The 16,570-nt window shown below is 43.6% G+C and overlaps 2 protein-coding genes across 10 annotated transcripts in view; one reads left to right on the forward strand and one right to left on the reverse strand.

The window, feature by feature from the left end:
- The window catches only part of HDLBP (high density lipoprotein binding protein), a 69,911-nt gene extending 65,900 nt beyond the window's left edge, over window positions 1-4,011 (forward strand). For all 8 annotated transcript variants that reach the window (XM_084847024.1, XM_084847023.1, XM_084847020.1 and 5 more), the window contains 3 exons: window positions 254-370; window positions 765-893; window positions 1,788-4,011. In XM_084847024.1, the coding sequence (XP_084703150.1) occupies window positions 254-370; window positions 765-893; window positions 1,788-1,874 (333 nt within the window). In that variant the 3' untranslated portion in view covers window positions 1,875-4,011. The remainder of the gene's footprint in view (window positions 1-253; window positions 371-764; window positions 894-1,787) is intronic.
- A 302-nt stretch (window positions 4,012-4,313) lies between these two features.
- ANO7 (anoctamin 7) overlaps window positions 4,314-16,570 on the reverse strand; it is a 53,002-nt gene continuing 40,745 nt past the window's right edge. For both annotated transcript variants that reach the window (XM_084847026.1, XM_084847025.1), the window contains 6 exons: window positions 12,801-12,943; window positions 11,032-11,237; window positions 9,278-9,423; window positions 8,492-8,582; window positions 6,614-6,733; window positions 4,314-5,108 (listed from right to left, as the gene is read on the reverse strand). In XM_084847026.1, the coding sequence (XP_084703152.1) occupies window positions 5,049-5,108; window positions 6,614-6,733; window positions 8,492-8,582; window positions 9,278-9,423; window positions 11,032-11,237; window positions 12,801-12,943 (766 nt within the window). In that variant the 3' untranslated portion in view covers window positions 4,314-5,048. The remainder of the gene's footprint in view (window positions 5,109-6,613; window positions 6,734-8,491; window positions 8,583-9,277; window positions 9,424-11,031; window positions 11,238-12,800; window positions 12,944-16,570) is intronic.

The following is a 16,570-nucleotide window of genomic DNA, read 5'->3' on the forward strand; positions in this document are numbered from 1 at the left end:
TGGACTTCCACTCATTCACTGCACAGTAAACAGGGCACTATTTAATTGCTGACTAGTGCAGCTGCAAGTATGAATAGTCCTTCCTTTACCTGGGAACCCAAACACCTTTAAATGGGCCTTCTTATATTCTGGTATCTCTCAGTCTCAGTCACTCTGTGCTCTTTGGTCTTTGGGTTATTGAGAGAGGTTCAAAAGAGATGAGCAAAGGCCTCTTATTTTGCCACCATATCTGAAATCGTCGTTGTCGTTGCAGGTGGATATCCGTTTCCCCCAGAGTGGAGCTGCTGACCCAAACTGCGTGACTGTGACTGGACTCCCTGACAACGTGGAGGAAGCCATTGATCACATCCTGAACCTGGAGGAGGAATATGTGAGTGTTGTGCAAAGAGTAGCAGGACCATAACTGACTGATATGCACTTACGTTTCTAGAAGGAAGGGAAGCACAGGGTCCTTCCACACTTTTTTTCAGAAGTAGTATGGATGGGGTCTGAACACCTTTTAGGGCAGGACAAAATTCTGATTATTCAGTTTGATCCAGTGCTAGGTGGAAGAATGGCTTTAGAATTTGACAGTGGCATGACAGCCGATATGTGGAGCTTAACCTTCCCAATTTGTGTCTCTTGTGTGTGCTACATATGGGTATCATCAAGAAAACGTTACTCCTAGTGCTGCTTCTTTTCTTTTCGAAAGTAAGAAAAGATGATTGAATTGAAATAAGCATTTCTAACTGGACTGCACTTGCTTGTGTTGTGTGGCTTTGCAGCTGGCTGATGTAGTAGACAATGAAGCAATGCAAGTGTACATGAAACCACCTGCCCATGAAGAAGCTAAGGCTGCATCAAAGGGATTTGTGGTGAGAGATGCCCCTTGGACAGCAGGCAACACCGAGAAGGTAGGTTGCTGCTTCTTGAATAAGAAGTCCTTCTGCTGATCTGGGATAGGCCTTGGGAGATCAGCCCTTCATTTATGAACTTAGGACTCCATCCTCTGTAAAAGCTTTGCATACTAAGTGCTAAGGCAGGAATGTAAGGATGTGTGAGAGAATCACCTGCCACCACTTCCCTTGTCATAATACAGACTTCGTCTGTTAGGTTGGTATAGCAAACCCCCGTGTGCAGTGCATGAGCTGAACATGGGTGAACAATGGACTGTGGGAATCCAATGCACATCTGGCCCCTGAGAACAATAATACACAAGTGCATCTTTGGAAGAACTCTCTTCAGGCATTCTAGTTTTATTGCCTGCCCGCCCTACCCTGTGCTGTGGCAATTGTCTCTGTCCCTCTCGCCCACCACTCTGGAATTTTTGCACAACCACATAAGAAAATAGGCCAGGTATTTTTAATGGGTGGTGCACTTTCCCTGGGCACTTCCTCTTCCTCCTTCACTTAGGAGCACCAGGAATATTGCAAGCTTAATCAGCTTGCTTCTACATAATGCTACTGTAAAACCCTGTGGATCTTAGTCTTGTCTCTGGCATTAAAAGCATTTACCTTGCATATAAGTGGGGCAGGCAGCTCATTCTTGAATGTGTGTAATGGTGTTTTTTTTAAAGGCTCCACTTGATAAAGGTGGCTATACTATCCTTGGAGAGATCTTCACTATCCATCGTAGTGCACTGAGTGAGCCATAGCTGTGCTAGTTTGTCACTGTTGATGCATCTTCAGGACTGGGAGTGGTTTGAGTTCTAGAGACGCTACATTTCTTTTCCTATACAGTGACTGATGTTATACAATGCAGCAATAGTACTTGCATGAATTGCAGCTTTTTCTTTTGTTTTCCTGCAGGCCCCTGACATGAGCAGTTCTGAGGATTTCCCAAGTTTTGGAGCTCAGGTGGCCCCCAAAACTCTACCTTGGGGTCCCAAGCGATAATGACTTGGAAACAGCAATCTTTTCCAGCCACCTGCCACGAGGTTTCCTTTCTGAATTCTGACCTAGTGGCTGGATCTAGTGCAGATTGCCCATGGGGGTCTCTTAATGAAACTAGAGTGCTACCCCTTTTGAGGTTCTCTGTTATCCCTGTGCTTAGGCCTCACTATGCTTCAGTTTGACTTTTTACCCCTTTCTCCTTGCCCTGGAAGAAACTTTCCATGTTGATTCCAACCTGAAATACATAATTTTTTTCTTTCCAATTTCAGCCTCTCATTTTCATTTTGGTCATGGTGTAGTAACCAAACCTCCCCGGTACATCTTTCAAAGCACTCTAGCCTCCATTAGGAGATCTCCTTACTGCAGCTAGGAATCTACTTCCTGTCTCTCAACCTCAGGAAACACATTTCGTTGACTTTCTACAAAGCCAAAATATTTGCTCTTCCCCTCTCCTGCCCTGTTTCTTCAAGGCCTTACCTTTGTAGAGTGCAATCAATTTTCCCTTTCAGCTGCCAAAAACACAAAACTTAACCCCACACCCATCTAATACTGTTATTAGAGAGGAGAGGTGAGAGACAGTTGGCCAGAATGGATGGGTAGAGAGGGCGGTTTAGCCTGGAGTTGGAGGCCCCAGAAAGCACTGACAGGTCCACGGCTCTCACTGTGCTAGTCTGCAGCACTGAGTGTACCAAAATTCTTCTGTCGTTGGTCCGAGTATTGAATTGCAGCTATTTACCAGTGCTTCCCTACCCCCACCCCCACATCATTTTTTTTTTGTTCTTCCTTCCCAACAGTAGTAATGGCTGTGTGGAGCCAGAGAACTGACAGTATTATTGGGTCTAACAGAACTTGGTTTAACCAAAAGTGCCATGGTAGCATGCCACAGAAGATGGTGGGTGATTAGGACAGTGTTAAGAGGGTACATTGCCTGCCCCTCAGGCTTGATAGTGATGGCATTTAAGTACCAGGGTTAAGGGTATGTCTTTTGCTTTTTACTATTGCCTTCTTTCTACCTCAAGCCAGTATGACAGTGGCCTGCTTCTTCAGACAGCCCCTCTTGCTTCCTGTTATCATGACTATTATGCCTCTATGTGAAGAGGACTATATGTGTGGCTTCAGCCAGGATATATGGCCTCAAATTTCCCCTCCAGCAAAGATGGTCTTAACTGCTGCCACGTAATTTGGCCTGTCATCTTGTGACAAAGGTTAGGCCTTGGAGGGAGGCAGGTAAAGGATTAGCTCTCACTTAAATTGAAGAAGCTGATTGCAGTTGTCTTAAAAGTGAAGCCTCTTTGGGGGTGCAGAGGAGAGAATACCAATATTCAGCAAAAGCCTTCTGTAGTCTGGCGGCAAAGTGTTCTGTCCTGTTGTCTTAACACCAGTAGTTGCTGCATTCTAGCTGCTGCCATGAACCGATATAAGGCTACTTGTATTTCAAAGCTGCTCTTCCAGCCATTACATGGTCTCTCTCTCTCTCTCTCTTTTTCTTTCTCTTCTGCTGAAGGTGCTGGTGGCAGTGCTGGGTCTGGTGCCAACTCTGCTCTCTGCCTACCCCTCTCCCCTACTAAGAGCTTTTCTGAGCCATTGGCTAGGATCCTAGCCCCAGGGTCATTTTATGTCCCTTAGTACATATTGGGAAATGGTCTGTAAAGCTCTTGTCTTTCTAGACCGCTAGCCCAACAGGAAGGAAAAGCCTCTCACTTTTAAGTGAGCCCAGGTGAAGGGGAGAGAAATCACAATTTCTCTATGGTTAGCAGGACAAGCCCTATCGCCATCTGCAGGAGACTGAAACAGGGTAGTAGTGTTTAATGTCTTGCCAGTGGTACCTGGTGTCTGAATGTCACACATCACTTGCACATGTGTTTTAGGCTTGAACTGCCATTGAGCATGGCTCTAACCCTGCCATTTGTTCAAACTGTTGAGAGTACTGCATCCCCTCTGTCCCCTGTAGTGTGCAGCAGATGCTCTGTGGAGGTGTGCTCCATGTCCTCTTAATGTCTTCCATATTATGTTTCCATGGCAATGATCCCTTGGCCTTAACTTTGGAATTTGGAGATTATATGCAAAACATGTATAAAGGCTCATGAGTATGGATGACACTGGAATTTTATAAATTCTAAAAAATAAAACCTGAAACAGCTTTGAGTAGTTACCTTTTATTTTTTGCATATTTTATTGAGGGGAAAAACCCAAGTCACTCTAATTCAAGATTCCTATCTGCCTTTCTACTGAAATACTGAACAGATCTTAATTCTAACCTTCCTAGATTCTTCCAAATGGTAGTAAAAATATATATACCTCTTTTCATATTAAATGTTGACAGGCTCTGTCCATTTGTTGTCAGCAGGGGCACTAATCAAGTATGATTAAGATCACAAGTCTTTGGTATATGCCATATTGCTGAGACTTGTGTCTTCCAGCTAATGTACACCCAAATGGATGTGCAGAAGACAGTTATCGTCTTGTATTGCTTTTGCTGGGGGAAGGGGAGAACAGGTTTCTTGTGAGAGAGCTTGTTCTCAGCTGCACATTTGTCCCCTTCTCAGTCAGTGATCTATATTAAGTTGGTCATCACATGCTTAGCAGTCTACACAACTACTAGTCATTTAGTAATTTGCCCTTAGCACAATTCCAAAGGTACTAGGGTTTAGGGAGCAGCTCTCACTCCAATAAGCTGTTCTGTAGTGTTCCAGATTTTTACCTCTTTGGAAAATTTCTTGTACCTAACCACTGTTTCACCATATTCCCCCCTCTCTCCCCAAATAGTAAACAGGAGTGGAACATAGTGCTAATCTATACTCACTGCTAGACTTGAAGACATTATAAATACCTATTGAAGTATTTTAGTTTTATGGCAGTGAAGGGGGAAGGCTGATAAGGCTGCAGAGCTGGTAACAATGCTACTAAGATTAATTTGTTGTCAGTGCAGGTCTTCCACCAGTGTAACGCTTTTCTTTCCAAAGACCTTGAAGCAGCTACATTGACGGGTGGCCAGATGAGGATTTCAAGTACTATCCTCCAGTGTGGCATATGGAACACATTTAAGTTGGAAAGCTGACACTATTGCACAAACTGTGCCATCCTGATTTTTTTCTCATGAAGCTTGGCTCTCCAGAAGCTTGGTGACTTGGCCTGGACCAAACACGGTGTGTCCCTTTCTGAGTCCTGAGACTCCTACTATGGTGCCTTCTCTACCAGAGGGGTTGGATTTCTCACATCTATCACATCAATGAGGGCCTGTTCCAAAGAAGAGGAGAGTTTAGACACTTTGAGATTTTCATCATTTTATACCACCTGGACCTGCATCTGTGACAGAGTCTTGTATCTACAAGGATTCTTCTTAATCATGGTCCTTTTAACCACTTTACATTTAAATTTGCTCATTACCCAAACTTCAGTATAACTGCATTTGATATATACAAGAGCAATGAGAACTTGGAATTTAAGCAAAGAACTCACTCCATTCCAAAATACATATTCGGCTAACCAAAATGTCACAAAGTAGTGTACAAGCATTTAAATTTTCCAGAACTCTTTATCAGTTTAGATTATAAACAAAGTGGGGGTGGGAAGAAAAAAGCTGGCTGGTGTTGAACCCAGAAGATGGGATGTGGGAGTAGACATTCAAATTAGATGCTACTGGGTGCTTGAATGGTTAGGTCACACCTAGGACTGCTATGATGAAGAAATATACAAAGGTTGATCCCCCATTCTTGAAAATATAAAACCCAGTTATTACCTGGGTTGTAACAGATCAGTACCGATACTGCTCCCAAAAAACCATGTGCCTTTAACTTAATGTACCCTTAGACCAATTGTTAATTGGGAAGGGCAAGTTATGAGGTTCCTCTACTGAGATTCTGCTGAATACATTCAGTTCTTGATAGCAAGCATTTTCCAGAAATTGCTTGTTTCTTTTGCATCAAAAAGACTTTAAACTGTTCCTTTTACCTAAAATTATTCTTGGCATTTATACCTTCTCTAGAAGGTGCACCCCCAACATAGATGATTGACAGACAGTAGTTACAAGAAAATTACTATGATATAAATAATAAATACACACCAACAAAGTGAAGTAAAACAAAGCCATTCAGCAAAAGGTATATGTAAGATGTAGAGGTACTTATGCTGTTGTGCAGCTAACCATTGGTTCTCCATCATATTCCACAAATCACGTTCTAGTCACTTGGATTCCATGCTAAAAACCAATGGAAGGATGCCAGATGCGGCAACTGAAGGACAGCGCTAAGCTTGGTCTGTAGCAGCTCTAACCTACAAATGAAAGCTGCTGTACTCAGTGTCACGGTTAGTCTAGGCAGAGGCAGAAAATAAAGGGACAATCCTAATGCATGTTTAGATAGAAAAAAGTCCCACAACTCCCAGCATTCCCCAGGCAGTCATGCTGGCTAAGGAATGCTGGGAGTTGTGGGACTTCTTTCTGTCTAAACATGTGAAGGATTACTCCGTAAGCATTGTTTCCATTTTTAAGCTGCAGGACTACTTACTGGGTGAGGGATGAAGGCAAAAAAACTTGTTGAAAGTCAGCTTACCTGACTACTACTCAACCTTGCTGTTTCACCTCGCCCTCTACAAGAAAGTATTTCCCCTGGACAGAGGTGAAGGGTATACAGTATAAGGACCAGTGTAGGTTAAAATGCATGTTGTTAGGCACTCAGTGGTTTCTTCTTTGGAAGTGAAAACCAGGGTACAAATTCAAAAGAGAGAGGAACCTGAAGATTTACCTTGTTCTCCGCCAGAGCTTGTTTCGCTAGATACTGTTCTCGCTTCACTTTTATCTCCACCACTTCTGGGATGTCAGGCACCATCATATCTATCATACGCGCAATGAAGAATACCACATGCTGGCAGGAAGGGGCAAAAAGGAGGAGGTGGTCAGTGGCCCGCCTTACCATGAATGGGCGTAAGCAAGTCAGGACCCTGCAACAGTAATCCAAGTTCTAACCCAACTGTCAGAAAGTAAACAGGCTGCAGAAACCGGTTGCATGTATGGCCCAGATGACAGCATTCCCCCCAGCCCCTTGATTAGACATCATATCCAGCAGACACATGGTTGGGCTTATCTCACTTACTGGGCGGGTGGGGGGATTCATAGGCGACATCCTAGAAAGCTGAAACTTGGTAACCATATGTAGCTTAAGACACTCCCTGCTTACTAGACCTGTCTGAAAATGGAACACCTTTACATTTACTAGTCAAAAATAAATAGTTCATCTCATAATACAGGTAAGCATAGAGCAAGCCACATATGGGATAGAATGCAATGCTGTATGAATTCCCATTTTTCCCCTTGAATCAGCAGGGACAGGATTTCCATTAGCAGCCAAGAATATGCATTTATAGTTGTTGAACACAAGCTGCATTTGCTAATACACAAACGCAAGCAGGACCCACTACAGGTTTGTACAACTCTACCTAAAATACTGCATTAACTGGTGGGAGTTTGGAACTTATTTAGACAAGACAAAAGCTAGTGGCACTTTTTGCAAGAGTCTGTCACTTGAACTGGATGGAGCAGTAACCTTATCCAGTAGTAGTGTTTTATTTATTCAGCATCTTAGGGCACACTCCTATGCGTGTTTAGCCAGAGAAATCATACAACTCCCAGTATGCCTAGCTGGGGCATGCTGGGAGCTGTAGAACTTGGCTAAACATGCATAGGACTGCAGCCTTCACTGGTATTTTTTTTATCACATTCTGGAATTGCTTATAGGAAATACATTAAACTGGTTGTTCTTACAAGAAAATCATGTGGTACAAACTTCTAATAGTTTTTTAAATGGTTGAGCTTTTTATTTTTTGAAGTGTATGTTATCTATGTATTTTCATTAATGTTTTTAGATCAGCACTGAGGAAGGAAATGGTGGGCAGTATCCTATTCAGCACTAATGCACTAGCAAAGCGACCTCTAGCTCAAGGCCAATAGTATTTTCAGATACAACAGGTTTTCTGTGGAAGCCTATCATAACCAGCAAATGCTATTGGTGTCGCCCTGGAGGTCATTTATGCTAATGCAGTGTAATTTATGTTAGCGCTAGTGTCAAGATTCTGCTCTTTGTTTTCCCAAATGTTTTGCGTGTGAATAAATTCTGGCATTGCTGAGAACACTTCCTCCCCCGCTCATACGCTGCATTCAGTGCTTTCCCCTTTTGGTTTTTTTTAAATTTACCTTTTAGTAGCCCTACATCCTAGGAATGACAACATCACATACAATTTGGCTACATGACAACATCGAGAATGAATTAAGAGTGAGAGTATGAATTAGTTTTGTTTGCCCTCAATATCAAACATCCAAATTTGATTGGCTACAAACAATGTCATTTACTAGGATGCAGGACTATTTTTAAACGAACAGAAAAATGACACTAAAGCTGTGGACAAGTAGAGCTACACAAAGATACTGGTTCTCCACCCACTCTCCAAACTCAAGTCCTCCAGCCCCTATTCACACCAAAAATGTCTGCTCTCCAACATGTAATACAACCTCAAGTAGGACTGCTATACATGGCAAGCATTGTAATGGTTTGGTGAATGGGAATAAGGCCTCTAGAACACAAATGTATAGAGGGTAGCCTCGTGGGGACCCTTGGAGAGAAACTTACTTCAAATACAATTATGAAGCCAAGACGGATTGCCAGTAGATTCCAATAAGCTAATGAATACCTGCCACTTTGTTCTCTATAGGCTCGGTACCTGTGGACAGAAGAGTTGCAACTTGAATAGCCACCACATGGTCAGCGTAACAATTTCATTCTTCTAGGCTACAAACTTAGTTTTTTATTGCCTCTATTTTTTTTCATAAACAACCACCAAATTTCCTTTTGTTCTAGTGACTCAGTAGATCAGTGGCAGTTACATTCCAATGGCCATTTTATGGATTAATGTAACATAACATCTTGTGTCCACTTCAGTATAAGCAAGGCAAGAAGAAGCCAAAGAAAAGCGTTTCCAAGGCCACAATCCTATACACTTATCAAGTACCAAGCCCCCTTGAACATACCTGGGATGTACTTCTGAGTAAACACACATAGTATATGACTATACATCTCGCTATATTGGGTTTAAACTTCAGTGAAACTCAGCTTAAATGGTACATTAAACCACTTTGCACATGTACCAAGGATTGGTATGTTTAGATACGTCCATAATTCAAAGTAGCGAGGTGTGTCATTCCATATGTAACAGGCCAAGATCTGTCCATACAAACAAAACAAATCCCAAATTCCCACAATATCTGACCTGAGATAACTTTGAATCCCAAATTGGACAACCTATTTCTAGAAGCTATTTTTGAGACCCCACTCTCTGAAAGAACTTTTGAAGCAATGGGAGCTGTCCAATATCCCTCCTCAGACAGGTGGCTAAAACAGAAGAGTGGGAGATCCTACCTGCATGTGATATTCTGCTGCTCCACGACAAAAGATTTAGGGGCATAAGCCAGAGTAAAATCAATGTAGCCCTGCAGATCACTGGCACGCGTGTACTGGTAATATAGCCGAGGGAGGAAGTCAGAAGTGAAGGCAATCAGGAAGGCCTAAAAGAAAGGAGCAGATTTAGTCTCCCACATGCTAGTGCTGTTTCTTGTTCCAGTTAAGTGACACTGTCTTGTTCTAACTCATGGCACAGTACAGATGTTAAGTTTCTGCAAAAGTCTTAAGAACACTGTAACCGCCTTACGAAGAACCACTGGTCCACCCAGCTCAGTATTGTCTACATCGACTGGCAATGGCTCTCCGGGGTTTCAGGCAGGAGTCTTTCCCAGCACTACCTGGAGATTCTGGGACTGAACCTGGGATCTTTTGCATGCAAAGTAGGTGCTCTACCACTGAGGTATGGTCCCTTCCCTTTTTACTTCGAACATCACTGTTGAGGTTTTAGTCATTTGTAGTTGGTATTATTAGCCATCCTATGACAGTAGATGCCCTAAAGGTTGGGGAATTAAATTACTAGATAAATCAGTAAAAATCCACTGAGGATTTCAAGTTACAAGAATTATTTTCTACTGCCAAGCTGAGGTTAAGCCTGCCTACTGGCCCTGATGGCTTCAATTTCTTGTGGAAAAACAAAGTTGGTTATTCAGGCAGGCATTTGGAGTGGGTTAGGGTATTTTTAAAATAATGTTTTAATGTATAATTTTACTGTTTTAAATTGTACCATTGTACATCGCCCAGAGTGGCCGGGTAACTGGCCAGATGGGCGATTAAGAAATTTAATTAATAAATAAAAATAAATAAATCACTTCCAACAGTGTTGCCAACTGCAGCCTGTCTACTTTGTCTTAGAACATAATATGAGCTGTCAAGAACTAAGCTCACTCCTTTCTGCATAGTTGTACCTTGGTTCTGTTTCTTGGTCATGTTACAAGAAGCCAAACAGAAGTGGTTTGTAATACACAATAGAGCAGGGGTCTTCACCACAACGTCGGCACAAGGCAGGCCTCTCTCTGAAGATGGCATCCCACAACCAGGGCACCAACACTGAAAAGGCCCTCTTCTCTCTAGTAGCCACCTGCCTGCATCAGGCCCGGGGGGAAATATCCCACCCACCTCAACAGACCTCTATGGCCAGGCAGGCAAGGGGGTTCTGCTCACCCATAGCTGAATGGTAAAATGCAGGCAGCTCCCTCTTCCAGCCTTTCCTCTGCCGAACTTCAGCAGTGCTGGGAGGGCTGGGGCAGGTGGAATTAATGGTCTCTCCCATCTTTCTCGATGACCTGACCACACCCAGTTTGGGCGGCTGCTGCTCTGACATGTGCATCAAGCCTGAAGGAAATGCCCTTCTCCATGCAAGCAAATCACTTGAGTGAGAAGTAACCCCATGCAGCCGTCCTAGGCAGTAATGTAGAAACATACGCTCAGATGGATGGTGGCCCATTGAAAAGGACCCAATCTATTCTAGCACCACCAAGAGAACTGCAACTGGCTCATTTTGGGGTTGACTTAAATCCTAAAATGCCTTGGAAAAGGAAGCCACCAAATGAGTAAACACAATCCATCATAAGCCTGCTTGGAGGCAAACAGCAGGGTAATAGCTACAGACTTTCTGGGATAGAGCAGTTCCTAGTAAAGACCTTCAAACAATCTAGTAACCCCATTGTGAGGCCATGTTTTGATTACTTCACCTTTATGCCAGCACTACTCACGTTGCTAATGACTGCCAAGTGCGTGATGACCTCCAGGATATGGAACCAGATGCCAATGCCTTGGGCCCGTTCAGCAATTGGGCGCCGGTATTCACAAACAAACTTATGGGCATCCAAGCGAATTTCCACCCAGTTGTTGAGCAAGGCAAACAGAGGTGCCAGGGGGCAGGCAGCCACAAAGATGGTAATGAAACCAAACTGCAGGACTGAAGGGGGGGGGAGAAGTTTTACCAACCAGAGGCTGACGGAAGGCGAGCACAGTAAAATCTCATGCAAAACAAAGGTAATGCAGGTGGTCCCATATAAGAATTCTGCAGCAGCAAAAATGGCAAATGGTCTACTCTGGCCTTTCCAAACCTGGTGCCTGCCAAATGTGTTGGGACTACAACCACCATCATCTCCAGCCAGCATGGCCTACGTTCACAGGCCAAACCCTCAAAGAAGTTGTTCTCTACCAGGATTGGAGTTTGAGAAATCAGCTTGGCTACGATTGTTTCTCAAACAGAGGAATGATCTGTCATCTGTTTCAGAATCTCAAGCAGCTCAGCTGTCACAGAAAATGAAAGCAACCAGGTTTTTCTTTTTAGCTCTCATTTCAGCAGAGTATAGGCTAAGTTTACATTGTGGAGTTGTAAGCTGATAGTATCCCATACTAGATCTGAGGACAACGAGCACACTAGATTACTCCTGCGTATGTATTTGGTGAGAGGGATGGCAAGATATTTGCCCCATTCAGCACTCTTGTCACTCTCCAGTGACTCTCAGGCTGTGCCTGCAGTAATGCTAATCCACAGGTCTGTTTTGCATGGGAGGGATATCAAGGCAAAAGCGACCCATGTGAGTTACACTGCAGAAAGTTGCGACCAATGTCAGTCTGCCTTTTACCACAAGCAGCACTGGCCCATACCATATAATTCCTGGTATTAGAAGGTACAACATGCATTTCTCCTCCCACTCTAGACCTGTGGGAGCCACTAGTGCAGATACAGCCTGAATATCTGTCTAGTTTTGTTTCTGCAAGAGATCTCCAATTTTACACCAAGAAGGAGGAATAACAACTGAATATTATTTAATGTGCTTTTGCTATATAGGTGTGTTTTTTTAGTGCAGAATACTGCGCTCTTCCCCTCTGGACTGAAGAAGAGCACAACACACACACACACTGGACTAAAGATATCCAGCTACCATGATACCTCTGGTTTTCTGCAACTGGAAACCAGTTACAGAACTCTGCAGTTCCCCCATGCCAGTGCCATATATTTTTGGCAACCGCTGGCACTGGTGTGAAAATGCTGCGTAAATGCATTTAAGACAGGAGGCTTTTAGACATTAAGAACATAAGAAGAGCCCTGCTGGATCAGACCAAAGGTCCATCTAGTCCAGCATTGTGTTGACACCATGGCCAACCAGATGCCTGTGGGAAACCCACAAGCAGGACATACCCACTTGTGTGGTGTGTTGCCATAGGACAGGGATGGGTGACTTGTTGCCCTCCAGAAGTTGTTGGACTGCAACACCTATCATCCCTCACCATCAGCCATGCTGGCTATGCTGATGAGACTTGCGGTCCAACAAGTTGCCAACTCCTGACACTGGAGACAGCTTTTTTGGTACCTTCCATGTGGGAATTGTAATATCCCAGTCACCTAAAAATGTATGTGCTAATCCGGGGGGGGGGGGGGGATTCTGAGTGCTGCAGTGCATCTAACAGATGTTTTTAGTGAACTCTCCTTGGTTACTCATCTCTTCTTCTCCCAAATGGGTCGTACCCATTTCCAGGTATTCATCAAAGAGCCCTTCATAGGGCAGAAGTTCATAATCGTTCTCCCAGAGTGGCTTCATGAATGTTTCCTGGCCCTCCTTTTTCCTTCTGGAGAGACTGTCTCGCTTATGCCACCATGTTTTCAACTTCCTGTGGAGAGCAGATCCATGGTTACTAGAACATCCAGGTCAATGAGGGGTGACCAATTAGTGGCTGGCTAGCTGCATCCGGAGCAGGACATGGTTTTATCTGGCCCCCATGACTGAACCTACAGAGCAGCCTTCCCTGACCTGGCACCCTCCAGATGTGTTGGACTACAGGTCCCATAATCCCCAGCTACATCTTGTGGGAGCCAGGTCAGGGAAGGCTGCTCTATAGGAAGTGCATCCTGAAGACACACATGATTTTGGCTCCGGATAGAGGGCAGGACAACATAAAGGCAGCACCAGCAGCTCCTGCCAATTTCTTACCAAAGTCTGTGAAGATGGGTATTGGCTTTCTCTTCCACCTACACATTGTCCTTGTGATTAGGACATTCCCTTCTACCTTTTTTTTCCCTAATACTTTTTATTCTACTTTTATCTTTATACAGTCAGGGCCAGAAACATTGGAACAAGGATAACTGTTTTGGCAGTTGGCCTCTGTCACCACCACATTGAAGTTGAAAGGAAACACACCCAGATGGGAGCGAAGTCAGGACTTTCAGCTGCAATTCAAGGGGTTTGACAAAAGTGGGGCACTAACCATTCAGGAAGGACAGCCAGTGGCATACATACACACCCATCGTTGGTGGCTCATAAGTAATGGAACAAATGGCTGACAAGCAGCTGCATGGACAGGTGTGGCCTGTTTCCTGGGTACCCCATGAACAAACAAGCAGATAAAAAGCCTGGAGGTGGTTCTGTGTTACATTTACATTTGGTAGCTGTTCACTGGAACCCCTAACATGAGGTCCAAAGAGGTGTCCATGCAACTGAAGGAGGCCATCATTAGGCTGAGGAAACAAAATAAACCCATCAGAGAGATAGCAAAAACAGTGGGAGTGGCCAACACAACAGTCTGGAACATCCTGAAAAAGAGGGAATTAACTGGCAAGCTCAGCAACAGCAAAAGGCCTGGAAGACCACGGAAGACAACTAAAGTGGATGACCACAGAATTCTGCTCAGGGTGAAAAGGAACCCTTTCACAACATCTAGCCAGGTCAAAAACGCTCTTACGGAACTAGGCATGTCATTGTCAACATCTACAGTCAAGAGACGGCTTTATGAATGTAAATACAGAGGCTTCACAACAAGGTGCAAACCACTGGTAATGCTCAAGAACAGACAGGCCAGTTTAGCCTTTGCCAGCAAACACCTAAAAAAGCCTGCCCAGTTCTGGAATAAGATTCTTTGGACTGATGGAACCAAGATTAACTTGTACCAGAATGATCGGAGGAGAAAAGTATGGAGAAGGAAAGGAACAGCTCATGATCCAAAGCATACCACATCATCTGTCAAACATGGTGGAGGCAGTGTTATGGCATGGGCATGTATGGCTGCCAATGGAACCGGGTCACTGGTGTTTATTGATCACCTGACTGCTGAGAAAAGCAGCAGGGTGAATTCTGAAGTGTATAGGGCTGTACTTTCTGCTCAGATTCAGCCAAATGCTGCCAAACTGATAGGACGCCCCTTCATATTGCAGATGGAGAATGACCCAAAATATACAGCAAAAGCTACCCAAGAGTTTCTCCAGGCAAAGCAGTGGGATGTTCTTCAATGGCCAAGTCAGCCACCTGATCTCAACCCAATAGAGCATGCTTTTCACTTATTGAAGACAAGACTGAAGGCAGAAAGACCCCCAAACAAGCAGCAGCTGAAGGCAGCTGCAGTAAAGGCCTGGCAAAGCATCTTGAGGGAGGAAACTCAGCATTTGGTCATGTCCATGGGTTCCAGACTTCAGGCAGTCATTGACTGCAAAGGATCTTCATACAGGTATTAAAGATGATCCTTAAGTTTGAAATGATGTTGGTTTGTTCCATTACTTACGAGCCACCAACGATGGTGGTGTGTGTATGCCACTGGCTGTCCTTCCTGAATGGTTAGTGCCCCACTTTTGTCACACCCCTTGAATTACAGCTGAAAGTCCTGACTTCGTTCCCATCTGTGTGTGTTTCCTTTCAACTTCAATGTGGTGGTGTACAGAGGCCAACTGCCAAAACAGTTATCCTTGTTTCAATATTTCTGGCCCTGACTGTAAATGAACCAAAGAACAACAGCATAATCATCTTCTACAGTTTCCAACATTACAGTATTCTTAAGAGCACCCACCAATAATGAAATAGGAAAAAAAGAGAGGAAGAGAGGAGATAATATAAAAAGGAGAGAGAAGGGCAAAGGGGAAGGAAACAGAAAAAGAGAAGAAAAAAGGCAAAAACAGAGAAAAACAAAGCAAAATATAAACAGAAGTTTACATAACAAACTTAAATTTAAACTACATTATGCATAAATTTCAAATATCATTCTACTTAAAGATTATATCAATCTTACAGGTCAATACAGCATAAGTAATCAATTTCAATATTGTATCTTCAGGCTTATAACAAAGAAGCAAGCTTAGAATTCATTTCCATTGGCCATATCATGCCTTTTAGCTACTATATAATGATAAAGCTTAAGAACAACCAGCCAAAAATATTTACTAATCCTAGTATAATATATTAATAATATTGATAATAATAATTAAAAAGAAAAGAGAGATTATAAAGGATAAAAAATAACAAAAAATAGGACAATCACTAATATATTTTATACTATCTATATTTTAGATAGTATCATTTCTAAATATATAAATGAGTGTGCACATTTCTGTACACACTCAGACAGAAGATTTAGATACAGTCTACCATATCCATTTTAAAAGAAGAAGAAGGGGAAAAAAAGGAAAAGGATGAAAGAAAAAGAACGGATATACATAATCAACTGTCTCTGGCCTAGCCTGAATCTTATAGACTAAACATAGCCAATTGACAAAACATGTTAGTAGGACATTCCCTTCTACCTTGAACTGTCAATGGTCTCACACCTGGTACAGCACTGAAACCCCGTTTCTGCAGCAGCACTCCATTTGCCCCCATTTGCAGCATTGGATCTGCTGTGGTGCAAGACCGCGTGCAAAAAAGAACTTGGGCCAACGCTGGACTGCTGCAGACCCTAGAAGAGGCTAGGTGGCAATGGTAGTGCTTGGGCCAGGAGAGGCTGTACACAGAGCCGTGAGTGCCCATTTTCTGTCATCTGAAACATTGACCTGGTTCACACAATCACCACAGTCTTATTTAAGGCTTATTTAAGCTACGGTGGGATGCAGCACATGCTGGGCGACTTTTGCATATTCAAGCCACAACTTTGGCTTCTTGTGTCATGCGAATCCAGCAAGGGTGGGTTCTTGGCATGGTTGACAAACTACCCACAACCCTAAAAACAGGCCATGGGTTGTGGGTAGTTTGTTACCATGCCAACAACCCACCCTTGCCGGGTTCGCACAACACAACAAGCAGCAGTTGCAACTTGAATATGCAAAAAGGCCACCCGCATGCACTACTATGCCCCCGGGGGTTAATTCACCCCCCATGGCTTAGCGTGACATGCAAAACGGCCAGAGCTGAGTGCAATATCTTGCCCTGAGCACAATATGCCATGGCCATCCACAGACGGGTGACTGCTACCTTGGCAGAAGTTCCCTTCATCTGGGTCAGATAAACCATCAGATAAATATTTAAGCTGGCTGCCAGCATG

Source organism: Heloderma suspectum, chromosome 3, assembly GCF_057233095.1.
Source record: "Heloderma suspectum isolate Gila_16-S chromosome 3, 16-S_ref, whole genome shotgun sequence".
Lineage (NCBI taxonomy): Eukaryota > Metazoa > Chordata > Lepidosauria > Squamata > Helodermatidae > Heloderma > Heloderma suspectum.